This window comes from Emydura macquarii, unplaced genomic scaffold (assembly GCF_026122565.2).
Source record: "Emydura macquarii macquarii isolate MOO-44397 ecotype Brisbane River unplaced genomic scaffold, CSIRO-AGI_Emac_v2 contig_2948, whole genome shotgun sequence".
NCBI lineage: Eukaryota > Metazoa > Chordata > Testudines > Chelidae > Emydura > Emydura macquarii.
The window spans coordinates 1,842,099-1,859,829 of NW_027133085.1; the positions used below are offsets into that span (position 1 = coordinate 1,842,099).

Below are 17,731 nucleotides of genomic sequence, written 5' to 3' on the forward strand. Positions count from 1 at the left end.
TGGCCAATAGCCACTGATGGACCTATCCTCCATGAACTTAGCTAATTCTTTTTTTAACCTACTTGTACTTTTGACCTTCACAATGAGTTCTACAGGTTGTGTGCTATGTGAAGATTTCTTTTGTTTGTTTTAAACCTGCTGCCTATTGATTTGATTGGGTGACCCCTAGTTCTTGTGTTATGTGAAGAGGTAAATAACACCATTTAATAACTAATTTATAAACCATTATCATAGCCCTCCTTAATCGTCTCTTTTCTAAGCTGAACAGCCCTAGTCTTTTTAATCTCTCCTCTTATGGAAGCTGTTCCATATTCCTAATAATTTTTGTTGCCTTTCTCTGTACCTTTTCCAATTCTACTATATATTTTTTTAGATAGGACGACCAGAACTGTTTGAGGTATTCAAGGTGTGAACTTAACATGGATTTCTATAGTGGCATTATGATATTTTCTGTCTTAATACCTATCCCTATACCAAAGGTTCCTGACATCCTGTTAGCTTTTTTGACTGCCGCTGCACATTGAATGGATGTTTTCAGAGAACTGTCCACAATGACTCCAAGATCTCTTTCTTGAGTGGTAACAACTAATTTACACCCCAGAATTTTATATGTATAGTTGGGATTGTGTTTTCCAATGTGCATTACTTTGCATTTATCAACACTGAATTTCATCTGCCATTTTGTTGCCTAGTCAGAATACTGAGATCCCTTTATAACTCATCAGTTAGCTTTGGACTTTTCTTGATTAATTTTGTATCATCTGCAAATTTTGCCACATTCTTTTATGAATATGTTGAACTGCACAGGTCCAGTATAAATCCTTAAAGGACACTGCTATTTACCTCTCTCCACTGAAATTTTTTATTCACATAAATTAAAGTTTATGCATTGTGCATGTAATCTGGATTGATTACATGGCACATCCAGGCCTGACTGATGGGGCCGGACATATGACATTTCCGTCACAACCTATGATTCCCTGTCAGATTGTTACCTACAATGGTGAAGGTTTGGTAGGCAGTGGCTTACAGACAAAATATTCTCCTTCAGCAGCTGTAGTTCAAACTCTACAGATTTGTCCCCCCATCTCCAAATCCTGCAATTCCCACATTTAACTAAGCATTACATCAATAAACAAAAAATTAATTCAGAAGCCTTTAGGGTTATTTTACATATAACACACATGACACAAATCCATGTAAACAAGGAAATGAAAAGTTAAGCCACCCAATAATATGTACAGTCTTCTCCTTCACCCATAAGCACATGCCTTACCATTATCACTACTACCATAAATCACAGAATGCACACCAAATCGTTAACTTTGCCCCCTAGAGCATAGTTTCTCAACCTGTGGTACGCATACCCCTGGGGATACGCGAGACACAGGCAGGGGGTACGCGGCGAAAAACCCAGTGAAGGGAGGCAAGCAGCAGCTGCCGACTTCTGGGGATGCCAAGTGGCAGCCACCTGCTTCCCGCCCGGTCCCAGCTCCCAGCTGGGAGGCAGGTGGCCCACATAGTGTGATTTGCCCCAGCCCCGCACCCCCTTAGGGATGGCCATGGGGAGCGCTGCTCTCCACTCTGGTGGGCCGCTTATCCTGCTCATACCTCACAAGTTCCCACCTGTGTGAGGAGAACACAATGTGATCCTGCCACCAGGTCATAGTGATTGGCTGGCATTGACCTTTGCTCCTATGTGAAGGAAGGGGAGGAGGTAGGACGGGAGAAACAGTAGGGGATTTTGTGATCTGCCACAGCCACACAGCATTGCAGAACTCAAAACTGTCCTGCTTTACAAGAAATACAGTCGTCCAGCGGTAAAGGGGAAAAAGACTGTATTTCTCAGAGTGGAAAATTGAGTATTGGGGTACTTATTAAAATTTTCAGAAGTTGGGGGTACTTGCTACTTAAAAGGTTGAGAAACACTGCCTAGAGATTCTAACCTCCTATCGCACCCTTTAGCTGCCCTTTTACACACAGCATTTTACCAAACTACCTTCTCCCAACACAAACAACTCACCAAACATCCACAACTATGAGTGTTAGGGGAAAATATTCTGCCAAGGGATGTGAAGAGAGGGAGAAAGGGGGTCTGAGTGAAGTTGGCAGTACCTGCACTGTGTAATATGGTAGTTGTAGCAATGGTAGAATGTGTGTCCTTACTCTTTATTATTATTATATTACCAAGGATGGGTTTTAAAACCTGGTGCCAACTGTACTGATATATTGATAGGGGGGTTTGGAATCTACATCTTTTTATTTAGTACTCTGATCTACCCAAATTTACTTTGGATGCTGTACAGATAACAATGTATGTATAACAGTAATGTTAGCAAATTTAAAAACTGTTTAATTCTTTCTGCTGATTATTTTTGTGTAACACTAGAATTTTCTTCTCAAAAGCAAGACCCACGTGGTATAAGCAATAATTTTTTCTACAAGCTTGTATCTCTGACTGCTTTATTTTGAACAATAATCCTTCTTTCTATTAACGTAAATACTATGGGGCAGACTGTGACTGACCTTTGCACAGACCTATGATTGTATTTGAGCAAGGAGTCTTCTTCCTCCCTCCCTTTTGAGTCCTGAGAAAGGGTCAGGATTAGTGGCAGTACATGTGTTTCAGGAAGAACAGGGACTGCTCCCTCCAGGCTACCTTGGGTATGCATACTTCACCTCAGAGAAGGTGAGGAGACCATGGGGCAATGGCTCCATCCCTTCTCCAAATTGATCCTGCTTTGCAGGGGATGCAGGAAGGGACAGTACTTCCCTGAGGAACAATCATTGCCTGAGTCCCCCCAGAGCCATGAGGCAATGCACCATCCCCTATTCAGGACTGTGCCTATCTAGTAAAATCCATATAAATAAAACTGAAATGTCATCACATTTACAACCAAGCAAATGTAAAATATTTTAGTTTGTGTACACATACACCATCCATCACTCATAACATGTAAAAGTAGACTGGAAAAAACTACAGAGTATACCGCAGAGAACCATACTCTATTGACAGTGGGAAGGAGTGGATGAGCTAATAGAAATAGGTCTTTCCATCTGCAAACATTATGACTCTATGAATTGCATAGAAATAACAAAGGTCCATACATCTGTCAATGTTTGAAGAAGTCCATGATAACTGTGTCAGGCCTGGAGTGAGGGCTTCCTCAATTTGTTCCATAAATGGTTTCATCAGTGGTTCCAGCATAGTAGGAATTCCATTCAGAAACTTTTTGTAATCAATCAAAAGATCCTGAAGTCTGCAAGATATGATCAATGTTGTTTTTTAAAGGCTGGCAAGCATTTATGTATTTATTTCAATTTATTTAAAATGCACATAGGTCTGGGCACATATGCAATACTAATTAACATAAATACACACATTGTGAGCCAACATCCAAAACTAGAATCTCTCCCTAAGAGTCTCCCATCTCATCTCCCATCCCAGGAAAAGTCTGGGAGAACAGTTACACTTTGTAAAGTGACTGAAGATCCCAAATTCAGGCTTAGGAGCACGAACACACAAAGTGAGTTCCAGTCTAGAACTGCAGACTGAAAATGCTCTACCTGTGGGCCACTCCCAATGTAAACCCAGAGTTGTCAGCTCAAGTGACACAACATCATGTGTGGAGAGAGTTAGTGTGCCTGAGATACTGCAGACCCAAACCATTTAGGGCATCAAATATGAAAGACAAGAGGCCAAATTCTGATCTTAGTTTCACCTCTGCAATTTTACTGAAGTCAAAAGGGCTGCACAAACATAAACTAGAATCCAGTGCACTCAAGGAGCAAAGGTATAATGTGTCCCTTATAAAAAGCACTGCGTAATAAAGAGGGTGGACACATTTTTGCACCAGATAAAAATTATGACTAGTTTTAAAGTGTATCCCCATGTATGGTGTGTTGCTGTAATCCAATCTTGAGGTGACAAACACAAGGACCACTGTATTAATTCCACTGGCAACCTCCCACCCGCCCGGAGCAGGAGAATCTGAAAGTAGTGTCTATTGGTCCACGCATGCACCCTGCTTCACCTTGTGCCTCCATCCGAGGAGATAAAGGATGGGGCAGACTAACTGACTCTCCACTTCGTTCTCTCTACCATCTAAGATCTAAAGCAGTGGGGAAGGAGGGCAGGGAGTGGAATACAGATAGGAACCACGCATCTCGAAGAACCTGCAGTTACAGGTCAGTAACCTTCCCTTCTTCTCTAAGTGATGGTCCCTATTGTATTCCACTAAGGGTGACTGAAAAGCAGTATCTAAGTAGAAGGAGGATGTAGATGGTAGAGCTGAGTGGAGAACCAAAGGGGGCATTGGCAGAGGAGGCCTGCACCAGGGCATGATGTCTCAAAAGCATGTGAATGGAGCCCCACGTGGCTGCTTTACAGATGTCAAGGAGTGACAGTGCTTGTGCTCTGGTGGAATGAGTCTTATCCCATGGGGGCTGAAGAGGACGTAGGCTCGGTAGCAGATAGAATAGAATGCAGCCAGAGATCCATTTGGAGATTCTCTACGTGGGGACAGAATGTCCCCTGATTCTTTCTGCTATGGCAACAAATAGTCTCTGGGATTTCCTGACTGGTTTTGTTCTTTGCAGGTAAAAGGCCTGCCGAACATCAAGGGAGCAGAGTCTTCGTTCCTCTTCCTTTGGGAAGAACATGGGTAAGTGAATCGATTGGTTTAGGTGAAATTCTGAAACTACTTTAAGAGTGAATTTGGGGTGTAGGCAAATAGAAACCTTATCATTATGGAATATAGTGTAAGAAGGATCTGGTACCATCGCTCCAAGCTCACCAACCTTTCTAGCTGAGGTGATGGCTACAAGGAAAGCAACCTTCATGGAAAGGAAAGACAGAAAGGAAGAAGCTAAAGGTTGAAGGGGGGGCCTTATGAGTACTGAGAGAACAAGGTTTAAGTCCCACGGGGGAGTAAGTTTCTGAATAGATGGGAAAGTTCTGCAGGAAGTATCAGTAGCATCTACTGAGGACTGAAGAGCAAGCTTGGCTATCAGTTTGCCTTCATCTGTCAGAGCCTGGAAACAAGATCTGTCCTGCTGCAGAAGGCTGTCAGTAAATTCCACAAACTTGGCATAGTTCAGGAAATCTTATTTACCATTAGTGCCTGGTAACAGGCTATCCTGAACTGGAGGCTGGACGCTGAGAAGACCTTTCTCCCCAACAGATCCAAGCATTTGCCCTCTTTATCAGTTGGAGTAGCCGGGGGATGTTGCTGTCTAGCCCTTTCAGAAATGGCCTGGACTACCAGTGAGTTGGGAGGGGGGCTAGAAAACAAAAATTCCACTCCATTGGCCAGCACATAGTAACACTTCTCTGCCCTTTTTGGGATGGGAGTGCAGGTGGCAGGGGTGTGCCAAATGTTCTAGTTGGCTCCAGTATGGCTTCACTAATAAGGAAAGCAATTCTGTTGGGTCCAGATACATGAAGGGTATCTAAGAGTCTATTCTGGGAGTCCTGGACTTTTCAAGAGAAATCTGAAGTTCTCCAGCAACTCTCCAGAGAAGGTCCTGGAATTGTCTAAAGTCACTGGGGGGAGGGGGAGAGATGTAGGAGTCACTGCTTTGCCCAGAAATGAAGACGGCAGTCTTACTGGTTCCTGCGGAAGCACTGCATCGGATGTGTAATGTTCCTCCTCCTCTTCTGTCACATCCAGGGCAGATCTGAGTGTCCCCTTAGAGAGGAGGCAAAAGGTGACTAACTAGCAGATTGGATTGACTCTGCAGGTGGGTACTAGTCCCAAGGCCCACAATGTGCTCAGCAGGAGGGGTCAACAGGTAGTCACAGGGGCCCTCATGGGATGGGGTACCAGCAGCTCCAAGTTGGATGAGGCAGAAGTTGGTCCCAAACCAGTGCAGATCTTTTGGGCAGTGAAGGATAGGGGAGAAAAGGTTCATTGAGTGGTTTGGAATCTCCTGATGAAAAGAAGGCTGGTTCCAGTTCCAGTACCGTCGGTGCTGTCGGAGAGGGATATTCCATGTATGGGACAGGCAACAAAGTCCTTCCAGCAGTCAGCGCCTTCGATGGTGTTATTATCTCTCTGGAGATGAAGGGCCCCGATGGGGGAGGGGATTCTGGATCCAGCAGAGCGAAAATGTCCTGTGGAGCAGTAACAGATTTAGATTTTGCCAGTGTGAGAGGGGTTCTACTTGTTCAAAGCGCTGGAGCCGGTGAGGATGATGGTGCCTGAAGTTGACGATGATCAGACTTTGTCGGTGCCAATGGATCCCAGTGTTTTGGAGGTGCCAAGGATGATGGTACCAATGGATCATGGTTTGGTACTGATGAAGCCCAATGCTTATGGGCTTTCCTGTCGTGTCTCTTGGACTTAGGACATACTAAGTCCTCATGGCTGAGCTGATGGGCTTACTTAGAGCCAAATCCAACTTCTTTGAAGTGGACTTAGAGGAAAACTTAGTCTCATGCTTATAAGAGTGCTTCTTGGATTCCCAACAAGACCCTGCCAAAGGGCCTGTGGGGATAGATTCTCCCACACCAGAGTTAGACTTTGCAGCAGGAGGGGCACTGCCAGTGTACATCAATCAGGCCTATGTACATTAGGGTTCTCTGACCTGGATCTGATTGGGGCTTCAAGATCTTTTTCCATGAAGCATTTGTGGAGACGAAGTTCCCGCCCTTCTTGGTATGGCTGGGGAATGATTGTCAGATACTTCACCTAGTTGCAGTGTGGGCTTCCCCCAGGCAGTACCAGTTGTCATGCCTAATTGAGAAGGATTGCGAGCAGGAAGAGCAGAGTTTGAAGCCTGGAGTCCTGGGCACAGTACAGGACCCAAACAGGATCCAAAATACTAAACTGTAAAAACTGTTAAAACTATTTATAAAACTAGATCTAATTATTATTTTGTAGGATGAGGCCGAAGCTACGGATACTGAAAGTTCCAACCCAGACCACACAGTGGTAAGAATGAACTGAAGAGGCGGTTGGTCTGCCCTGCCCTGTACCCCCTTGGACAGAGGCATGAGGTGAACCAGGGCATATGTGCGAACCAATGCACATTACTTTCAAATTCTCCAGGTGCATGGTACGCATGCATAACCCATAATGGAACATAACAGGGAGTGGGACCTTCACTTGAAGAAGAATCCCAATTTCTCCTTCCCAGTTTTTCCCTGACAACTTCTATAGGGCAGTTATCCACTGTCGTCAGAAAGCTGAAAATCTGGGGACAGCATAAAATAAACTAATTTTTCACCAAAATAAAGAAATATGTAGTATAAGGAGTGGTATACTGACAGTACTGTACTAGACCTGGATTGTAAGTGGGGACAATAAGTGGGGAAAAGAATTGGAGAGCAGTGCTCCATAATTCTAGCATCAGTGCAGCATAGTTTTGGTTTCATGTACCACACAAGATACGGGGATTTGCATATGAGTGAATGTCTCTGCCTTTGGAATGGTTGCAAGAGTTCAAAGGGACTTTAAGGTAAAGGCATACGAAAAGAGTATTCATGCTTTCTAATGATCAGGTGTTTTATGGAGATGGAAACCATGGATCACTGCACTGTGGACAATGTTATGAAAGAAGGGTGGAGCAAATGTACTTAGACTCCATTGGACTCTACTAACCTCTGTCGGAAGGAAAAATTATAATGACCAAAAAAGTAGCTAGAAATGAGACCAAAAAGAAAATTTACAGATAAAGATGAAATCAACTTAAGTGTTTACAAACCTCATTTGCTGTTTTTTAATCTGTTCTTCTTCTGCACACAGGCCAAGGGCAACATCCGGAACGTCAAAATTCATTTTTTTCAGGTATTTTGTTTCACACAGTACTTCAAGGACCATAGGATCCAAATTCACAAATAATTCCTTCATACACCAGAATGGGGAGGGAGGAGGAGAAAAACAACAGTGAACACAAGGTGGCAGTTTGGTGATCATATAGGCAGTGTGATCTTTCTGAAAAATGTATAAAGTGTAGTACAGATGATTGGCCAAGATTTTGAAAATGGATGCCTATATTTAGACTCCTAAGCCCATAATCAGGCATCTGTACACATAACTGGATTTTTCAAAGTTCTGAGCAACCAACAGCTCTCACTGACTTCATTATGCTGTGCATCTTTCACTGTATCCTGATCATTTGACTAAAAATATTGGTTAGAACAGTCTTCTTTCTCCACACACTGTGGTAAGAAAACCCAAAACTTGCTCAACTGCATGGAGAGAATTATTCCTGCCAATATTAAAATAAAAATTAACATGGTCAGTAGTTTTCTAACTACACAAGAGCAATTGCTTATCTCAGAGACTAACCTAAGAAGTTTATATTTTAACAACAAAGTTGCCTTTGAGTTATTTGGGCATAAAAAGAGTAAACTTAAAATAATTAATTTTTTCTCAGTAACTCAAAAAAAACCACAATAAAGGCCTGATCTTGCAAACAGAAGGGAGGAGTGTGTTGTTACAGTTGCACATAATAAAATTTGGATTTGGTTTTGTCTTTTTTCTTTTCTTAAAAACTAGGATATTAAATTTTTAAAATTACATTAAAATAATATTGTTAAAATTGGAAAATCAAGCACTCAAAAATTACAATTAATGTTGCCCATTCTATCTCTTCCTCTGCCACAGAATTCCTACGTGATGTGGGCAAGTCCCTTAAATTAAATTTTGGCCAATGACCATTAATTGTGTGTTCATCTCTGGATGTCCAACCTGAGTCACAGAGAGTCTAATATGCAAAAGTGCAAAGGGCTCACAAATGCAAATGAAGTCAGTAAGAGATGTGTGGCACATGTGGCAATGAGGCAGCGTGGTCTGGAGAAAGGTGCATAGGGATGGGAATCAGGATTACTTGAGTACTAATTTTGAATCTGAGTTACTTTGCGGCCTTAGGTAAGTCACTCTAACCTCCCAGGCTTGATCTACACTACAGAGTTAGGTCGACGTAACTACCATGCAGCAATCAAACAATTAAATTCTGTATTGCAATATAAACACATAAGGGAACAGAATTGAGATCACACAGAGCAATGTTACAGTGCTTTATTTTGCAACCTTAATGGCATTCTTTAAACATACTCTGTGTGCGCATGTGTGTGTGTGTGTGTGTAACAAACGATTATTGTAGCCTGCTGATACTAAACAATTCAACTGCACACAAGGAGTAAATTCCATGCTTCACTATTCTTTTATTTTTAACTTTTAACTTCTTTACCTTGGTTTCTGGATGTCTGACAAGTAATGAAGCACACAGTCCATTCTTAGCTTGCTCAGCAAACCTGCACCATGCTCTGTGATAAAGAAGTTCAAATTCTAAAAGAACAGCAGCCATTTTGTTGTAGCTCCAAATAACCTTCTTCATTTCCGGAGTCTACAAACCACAAGAAATTTATTTTTAAAATGTTATGCTCATATAGTGGATTAGATTGTGCCTACCAGGCCTTTCCTTACCATGGTCAATGAAGCAAAACAGGTGTGGAGTTTGCAGGCCAAGCCACTTTGGAGATCAGATGTGCCAAACAACTTAGAAAGATACTTTAAAATTCCATGAGGAAACTTTTAAAACACTTTTGCAATAAAACTCCTTTTCTTATTTTTATCCACCTTATCTACAAAAATTCTACACTGTGATGAGACTTGGCATGTGGAATTTCACAGAGATTGGTTTCTTTTGGGGAAGTTGAAATAATGGTCTGCAGCACAGGGAAATGTGAGGCAGGTCCAGGCAAGGACCAAATGGGCGATATGAGTCACCTAATAGGACCAAACAGCAGAAGGTGATGGGGAAGCAACTGTGATGAGCCACAGAGGGAACTGGCATCATAACCAGAAGTCAGAAGCTAGAGTGGTGAAGCATGGCATGACCTACTAGTATCTGAGGGTTATGCCTTTAAATTTGCAGAGGAACAGATATAAGGATGATAAAAGTAAGCTGTGTTATTCACGTTTCCTTTTTTTCAAATTTAGCATTCCTCCTGCTAATTTCAAACCTTCAAAAGTGCAGTCTTCTTTTTAAGAAATTTCATTGGATGGTCTATTTTTCTGAACAACTGCCGGGCCCACATAATCTTCCCAGTTACCTGAAATTGAGCAAGATTTAAGTTTATGTTTTCATTAACATGAAACACACAAAGAGTAAAGATGATTTTCTCTCGTTAGTTTCATCCTTACAGGTGGTACATTACGAGGCATAGGTGGATTTTCTTTTTGTTTCTGATAGAGTTTTCGAACCAGATCTAAATCTCGGCTGTATCGCTGAAGGACGATTATATACTTCTCAGTAAGATCAATATGGTCTTTACCAATTTGTTCAAACTTCATCAGAAGTCCCAACATCTGTTCAGTCTAAAAAGAGAGATTGGGGATTTGCAGTAAATGTTGCATCAAGATGGGAATAGCGTAATAAGTCAGTGTCACTGTATGTTTATAACTGATTACGTTATTTTATTGTGAATATAGAACAATCTTATCTAATTCAATTCCCACTTACTTCTAACATCATGTAATAAATAATCTGAATTGTCAAAAAAGCTACCTACATATGATAATTTTTAGGACAATATTTAATTTCTTTCTGACTCTTCTCCAAATGATCAGTGTCATTTAACCACACACAACCCTGGAGTAGAGTAATATCTCCACCTTCATCAAGACTCTGATTCTGCAAACAGCACCACATGGGCAGATCCCTGACATCAGTGGGACTGTGTGCAGACATAGCCAGAGGTCTGCTCACATGCCTTGCTTCAGGATTGAGGCCCAAATCTAAAATCAGTCCTGATTTTAAAGAAATAGCTCACAGTGTTGATTTCTTTATTTATTTCAATCCGGCAGGAGGAGCATAAGAAATGCAGCTGAGAAAATATTTTGAATGAGCCACTGGGTAATATATTTTTTAAACTGCATACAGCTCTTTTCTGTCTTGTGTTATGAACTGGATGAAGCCTTAATATGGGCTGAGTTAAAACTGATGTGTGAATGCACCCTTCACTTACGACAGTTCTAAGAAACACTTCAGAGGCCCACCTCAACGTGGCATAATATTGCCTGTCCAGAAACTAGTACCATGTGAGTGGAGAGTTCCACTGAGTATTGTGACTCTCTGTGGGTGTGTTTGAGAGACAGACAGACAGACAGTCTGATAGAACAGAGACTGACTGAGAGGCCAAAAGCAAGGAGGAAAAAGCAGGCCAAGCAGGAGCCTGTGACCACAGAGTATGACCTTGGAAAAAGGTAGAAAGAGAAGTTTTTGGGTCTGGTGTAGGCTAAAGAGGCTTGGGGACGCAAGCTAAGAAACTATTCTTTTGTTTCTGGTTCCCCCTGTATTTGGAGTAGAGTACACTTTGTCCAAACCATGTATTTCTGATCGATTATACTTGAGCTTGAAGAGTTTGCCAATGTTGTTCAAATCTTCTGACATTATCTCACACAGCAACAGGCATTGTGGCCTGATTTCCAAAGATGCTGGACCCCTGCAGCACCCATATATTTCAGTAGGATTTGTGGGTACCCAGCACTTCTGAAGATCAGGTTTTTTACTTGCAAAACTACTTACAGTTAAAGATTTCTCAAACCAAGAATCCACTAATTCTTGCACTGACTGGTAAAGACCTTCAATTTGGTTCTTAAATTCAAGGTAATCTTTTTCAAACTGAAAAAAGGGGGAGAGAGTGACAAAACAAAAAACAACAATAGGTTATATGATGCCATTAATCTTCATGTAAAACCACTCCCTTGGAGTCAATGGAAAATTTGCATATTCTGCCCATTAAGTGTATTCAGCACAGTACAGAACAGTCCAGTGACACAGCCCGTATCCCCCAAGGAGTTTGCATGTTAAATCAACAAACACAAAACAGTTAGCAAAACTACTTTGGATATTTATGTATAATTATTTATCTTGAAAGCCCAATGTGAAGAATGCTGTGTGATTCTGAGTGTCTTCCATGAGAGAGTTACATTCATCATCTCACAAGAGGCACTCAGCACCTTACAGGGTGCAGTCCATCCTATATTCTAGCCCAATCATTTCATATGTAGAAATGCCAAAAAGACATAATAGCAGTTAGAGATTCTGAAAGAGCCCCAAATCCCACCGGGTATCCAACTATGATTTTCAATGGACAACCACACAGCAAACATTACAGACATCAGAGTAGAGTCCAGAAGTGCTCTGGGCCTGAAATATAAAGGGCAATTTTCAGTATTTGCAACCATGAGTCAGGTAGAACAGCACTGTAATAAGTCAAAATATTTTGGTTGTCATTATGGCTTGGTTGCAGCAAAGCACAAAGGCCCTGATTCAAGGAAATCCTTGAACTGAGACCTTAAATGCGGGCATAGTTGCACTAGCTTCCATCCGACTACTCACGTTCTTGGAGCATATGCATAACTGCCTTGATGGAACAAAGAATAAGAATTGCTATTAAAACAATCCAGTTTGAACTCTGTGCTTTACCACTGCACATAAAATAGTCACCTAAGTGTTAACTAGGGGCCTGATTCTTCAATTCCTCCTCCTCTAAGTAATCCTTACTAATGCAAGTAGTCCTACTGATTTCAGCATGAGTTAGAGTTTTCCAGTGGGATTCAAGGTTTATGGATCTCAAAAAAAGGAAAAAATTTTGTTTTCTGATTAGCATAAAATGTGCTCAAGATTCAAGAAAAGGTGTTTGCACCCCTGGACCATTAGCTGTCACATTCACATCTAGTTTATCAGTCTGGGTACAACTAACAGTGGTGAATATCTAACAATTTAAAATCGTATTTATAAGACAGGAACATGTTAGAATTATAAACAAATTAATGCATATATCATTATAAACTTTGCAGTCACTCTTTTGTATGTTGTTATAAAATCCACCATATTTTCAAGGAAATGCATCGTTAGATTTAGATGTTCACAAGTGTTAAACATTTACGATTCTTAGACCTATGTACCTCTTGTTTCCTGTGATCCAGAATATCATAGGTTTTTGATTTTGTGTTTGTAGCAATCGTCTGGTAACGAGCATTGATCTTTTCAATACCTTCTATTTTTATATTCTGTAGCTCTAAAAGGCCTTCCATGGTATTGCTTATATCTGAAATCTTTTCCAATCGTTTACAGAATGCGTCAAATTTTCCAAATATATAGTTTTCACTAATGATAAAAATGGCAACAGAAGAACTATCATAAAAAAATAGAATAAAACATATTGCATGTATTTCTAGGATTCAGATATAGTCTTCCAGTACTTGCACAATATTTTTATTTTTCTAAAATGTACTCATTATTAGTGCAGAATCAAGTAATACACTTTTACTATGATTATTAAGTAGTCAATACTTATTTCTTCCATGTGCCAATTATGGTCCTAATTGTAACCATCTTACTTTAAAAAGTATCTTCACTTACATCAGTTTGAAGGACATCACAATTTGGCCCTGCAATGCTAAGATAAAGGCTGAAGGCCATGTTCTGCAGAGATAATTCAGGCAAAACTCTCACTGGCAGTATAACTAAGGACCTGATCCAAAGCCAATTTATGAATATGCTTAATTCTAACTACACGCATTAATTCAACTGAAATCCCTTTGGGCCTATATGGGTAATAAATCTGTGACAAACTGGCAAAACCTTTCACTGAAAATTTTTTCTGAGTAAAATCTACAGGATCAGGTTTGGAACATGCTACATTTTATATTTTCATTGAACGTTAAACTCTCCACTTAGTCTGAACATATGTTGATTGTGCATTTATAAATTATGTAAATGGACAAGATTTGATTTAAGGACAGAATGAATGATTTACCTGAAATCAAACTGCCTATCACTTGGATTTTCCTTTAGCTTCTCTCTTACTCTCTGAAAATATGTTTGATATTGTTCATTGAGATAAATACATTCTTGTACCCTCTTTAATAATTCATGCCTAAGAAAAAAGTGAACAGAAGACAAACTTAATAACCATAAAGAGCTGCACAAATTATTACAATAATATAACATTTCAGCTACAGAGACATTTTACTAAGTCCAGTACTTGGAAAATATTGTATTAACATTATAAAGAGTAACTTGATGAAATGTGGACATAGGGTTATAAATACATCATTCAAAATGTGAAGAGGATTAAATTAAAATATTCATTTTTAAACTGTTCTTCAGGCTTGAATTTTTTTGTTTTGTTTTATTGTTTTATTTTTTTGTTTTATTTTATGTTTTACTGTCATTGAACGAAATCCTGGCCCTATTACACTACCTAGCACAGGCCAGATAAGAGCTGCACTATGTAATCTGTTCAGTTCCTATACTTTAGCCATTTTTTTTTTTTGGCTACAAATTGAGCCTTTGTTTTCAGGAAAGTTTTGATGATTCTCTTCTTAGGTAGGATCAAGTGTCAGAAAAGTCTCTTGTCTCCTTTACATGTGAACATCTAGAAAGCCACAATTCCCAAGGCCATACGTTGTGCTCAGTTCACACACAGCAGCTACCTTAGATGAAATCCTGGGCATAGGGAGGCTGTACTTGTCCCTTTTAGTTTAAATAATGAACTGTTATTACATGTATAGGCCAATTAGTTGCAAAGATCATAATTCTGTTAGGACTTTGTTACTCTGTTTCCAGAATCATCAGAGCAAAGGAATCAGAAATTAACGAACGTAAAATCTCATTAATTCACCCTATTGACTCAGAGACTTTTACAAACAAACAAATGAATAAAACAAGAAGAATGCATATGAAATGACCTCTGTTCAAGTATGTTAAAAATTGTATTTTAATTTTATTTATGATCATTCTTTATAATGTACATAACCAAGATTCTATAGTGTGCTGACTAAAGGTACTTATATTTTTCTACACACAAAGAGCAACTAGAAATTTTCAGCATTAATTACTTTTATGTCACTCATGTCTGTAATCTAGATATCATCTTTGACTTGATCCTCTCTCTAGATCCTCACATCTAGGTTGTATCTAAATCTTGCTGTTTCTTCCTGCACAAGATCTTTAAAATGCAACCTTTTCTATCCATCCACAAAGAGAAAACTCTCGTCCAGGCTTTCACCATCTTGTGTCTTCACTATTGCAATATCCTCCTCTCTGGCCATGACAAATACAATCTCTCGCCCCATTGATCAGTACATGCAAGTGAATGAGGACAGACACGGGGATGGATTTAAGCAGTAGGCCACAACTTTATTAACACTGGGGAGGGGTGCTATCTGTCCCATCTGCCCGAACACTCACATATCAGGCATTTAAGTGCAGTGCAGAGGGATACAGGGTTTCCACCATTTAACAAATAACTCAGGGTAGACTCTCCTCTGCCTCCCTGTAGAATTTGGCCCACTCTTCTGAATCCTCTCCCCCACAAGGAGAACAGAGGGCACCAAAGAGGTCTCTTGGGCTGCGAAGATATCAGGTCTCTCTTTCACCCATAAGCACAAGGAACAAGTCTTTCTTAATTCTGGAAGATGGCCTTTTGGCCTTTTATCCACACTGGATGCCCTGCACATATTGCAATGAACTAAACGTTCATTCAGGTTACTAATTTTTAACTCCTACTCCTTCTTCATGCTTTCTCCTATTCTGCCCCTCACTCATGGGAGGAGCTTCCTATACACACACCTGTAAAGCACTCTCATTGTCCTCCTTCAAATTCCTCCTTATACTCTCCTTTGCTATGACGCTTACAAAAAACTTGACAACGATTAGATAGCTGGTGCTGAGGCCACAGTCTACCATGCTGATCAACATTGTCTCATTGTATCCTTGTATTCCCCCATCGCTGTCTGTTTCCTTTTTATTTTTTATTATTTGCAATGCAGCAGCACCTAAGAGTTATGGACCAGGAGCGCACCGTGCTAGGTGCTGTACAAACACAGAACAAAGAAATGTCCCTGACCCAAACAGCTTACAATTTAAGTATAAAACAAAAGACAACAAATAATATCCATAATAAAAGGGAAATAACAGAACAAGGAAAAACAAAACTAAAGTCTTCAAGAAAAATCAGCATGTGCTTTCACTTAATTTGCAAGCCTAATGTGGATCCAACTTTCCTAGGTCAAAAGCCATATTGGCACCATTAAAAATGCTACACTGGCACAGTTAACATTCACCACACTGAATCCCTATCAGTAGAAGCTGGTGGAGTTCCCACTCTGCTCTTAAGAGAGTACATACTCAGACTGAAGATGGTGCATACTTACCTCCTTCCTAGTGTTTGTCTTTATTGTTAACCTAAAAACACACAAAGCATAAATCTAAGCTTAAGCTTTCTCTTCAGCTTGCCTGTCCCTAGTGTTTTCTCTCTGAAAAGCCTTTGTTCCTACTCCTTGTTTCCTCTGCCTAAGTGTGCTTTGAGCCAAGTCATGATGACAGAATAAGAGCTTTTAAAATTGTTGTATTTGCATTTTAATAACAGTCTGTACACCATAAACTATAACTCTGATCCAGCAAAGACTTACACATGTGGTTAACATTATGCACTGAGCAGTCCCACTGAAGTGAATGGAAGCATTCACGTGCTCAAAATTAAAACTTACTTAGTTGCTTGACTGAATCAGGGCTTACTCAAATATTACTTTGTAATAATGTTCATGTTTAACCTATGAATTTGCTATTAGTCTCAACTGAAGAAGAAGGTAAAACTAGTAAGATGTCACGTTACCTGTCCAGGTCCCAGATTTTCAAAACACCTTCACTCAGATATAGCTTGCATGTATTAATCATCTGGTTAGTGATTTTAAGGAGAAGAGAAGTCATCTGTTCTGATGTATTATAGTATGGTGATGTACTGTAGATCATATGAATACTGTTCATTAAACTGGGTATGTGTTCCACCATTACTGCCTAAGACACAAAAGGGAAGGAAAAAAATCAACAATTTAAATTTCCTAAAAACTAGTAAATATGAAAACCTACTGCAAACCTTAAAAAAATGCATCAAAGAAGAAAAGGAACAATTGTATTAGACAGGTCTACACAATTTACTCTCAGTGGCAGTTCATTTCAGCACCAGGAGTTGGGTGGGGCTTAGGAGAATATCACCCTGATTTGTTTCTGCCCCTGCACTAGTATCTGGAATGGCAGATGTATGCTACATGAGAAGTAGTATTTTTCTATTTCTGGAGCATTATTCAAAATCTATGCATTCAATTCAACAATTCTATAGGCATCACATTTGAAAACGGAAAGAGAGAGTCACTCCTCCCACTGGGAGCAATAGCCCTTTTTTTCTCTTCTAAGTTTCATGCTGTCTAAATGGTTTATTTAAAAAAAAAAGAAAAAAGAAAAATACTTACAGGTGATGCTTTACCAAGTGGACCAAAGAACTTATCCAGTGTATATAAATACTTTACATTGTCTTTAGCTTCATTGGCAGCATTTGTAACATTACCATCCTGAAAGGGAAAAAACAACTAAAATGAATAGCATTTAGGTTTATCACACAAATCTTTGTGGGCTCACAACTTTTCCAATGCATGTTAACAAAAGAAAAATGAATACACGGGCCAATCCTGCAAACCTTTACTCATCCAAATACTCCCAAAGAAATCAATGAGACAATTTGTGTGAGCAAGAACTGGCAAGATATAGCTGAGATATAGCTGAGGTTAGTCCTGCTTTGAGCAGGGGGTTGGACTAGATGACCTCCTGAGGTCACTTCCAACTCTAATATTCTATGATTCTATGATTCTAAGATCTGCCCCACACTATATTTAATAATTGCTACCTGGTGATCAGTAACTTTTGGACAGCA

The 17,731-nt window shown here is 39.9% G+C and overlaps 1 protein-coding gene across 1 annotated transcript in view; it reads right to left on the bottom strand.

Annotated features, from left to right (window-relative positions):
- LOC137167668 (dynein axonemal heavy chain 5-like) overlaps positions 1-17,731 on the bottom strand; it is a 243,129-nt gene that overhangs the window by 191,041 nt on the left and 34,357 nt on the right. The window contains exons 12-21 of the mRNA XM_067569914.1: positions 17,274-17,372; positions 16,640-16,821; positions 13,778-13,897; positions 12,924-13,125; positions 11,539-11,634; positions 10,155-10,328; positions 9,974-10,063; positions 9,199-9,354; positions 7,708-7,847; positions 3,109-3,260 (exon numbers count right to left, since the gene is read on the bottom strand). Coding sequence (XP_067426015.1) covers positions 3,109-3,260; positions 7,708-7,847; positions 9,199-9,354; positions 9,974-10,063; positions 10,155-10,328; positions 11,539-11,634; positions 12,924-13,125; positions 13,778-13,897; positions 16,640-16,821; positions 17,274-17,372 — 1,411 coding nt within the window. The remainder of the gene's footprint in view (positions 1-3,108; positions 3,261-7,707; positions 7,848-9,198; positions 9,355-9,973; positions 10,064-10,154; positions 10,329-11,538; positions 11,635-12,923; positions 13,126-13,777; positions 13,898-16,639; positions 16,822-17,273; positions 17,373-17,731) is intronic.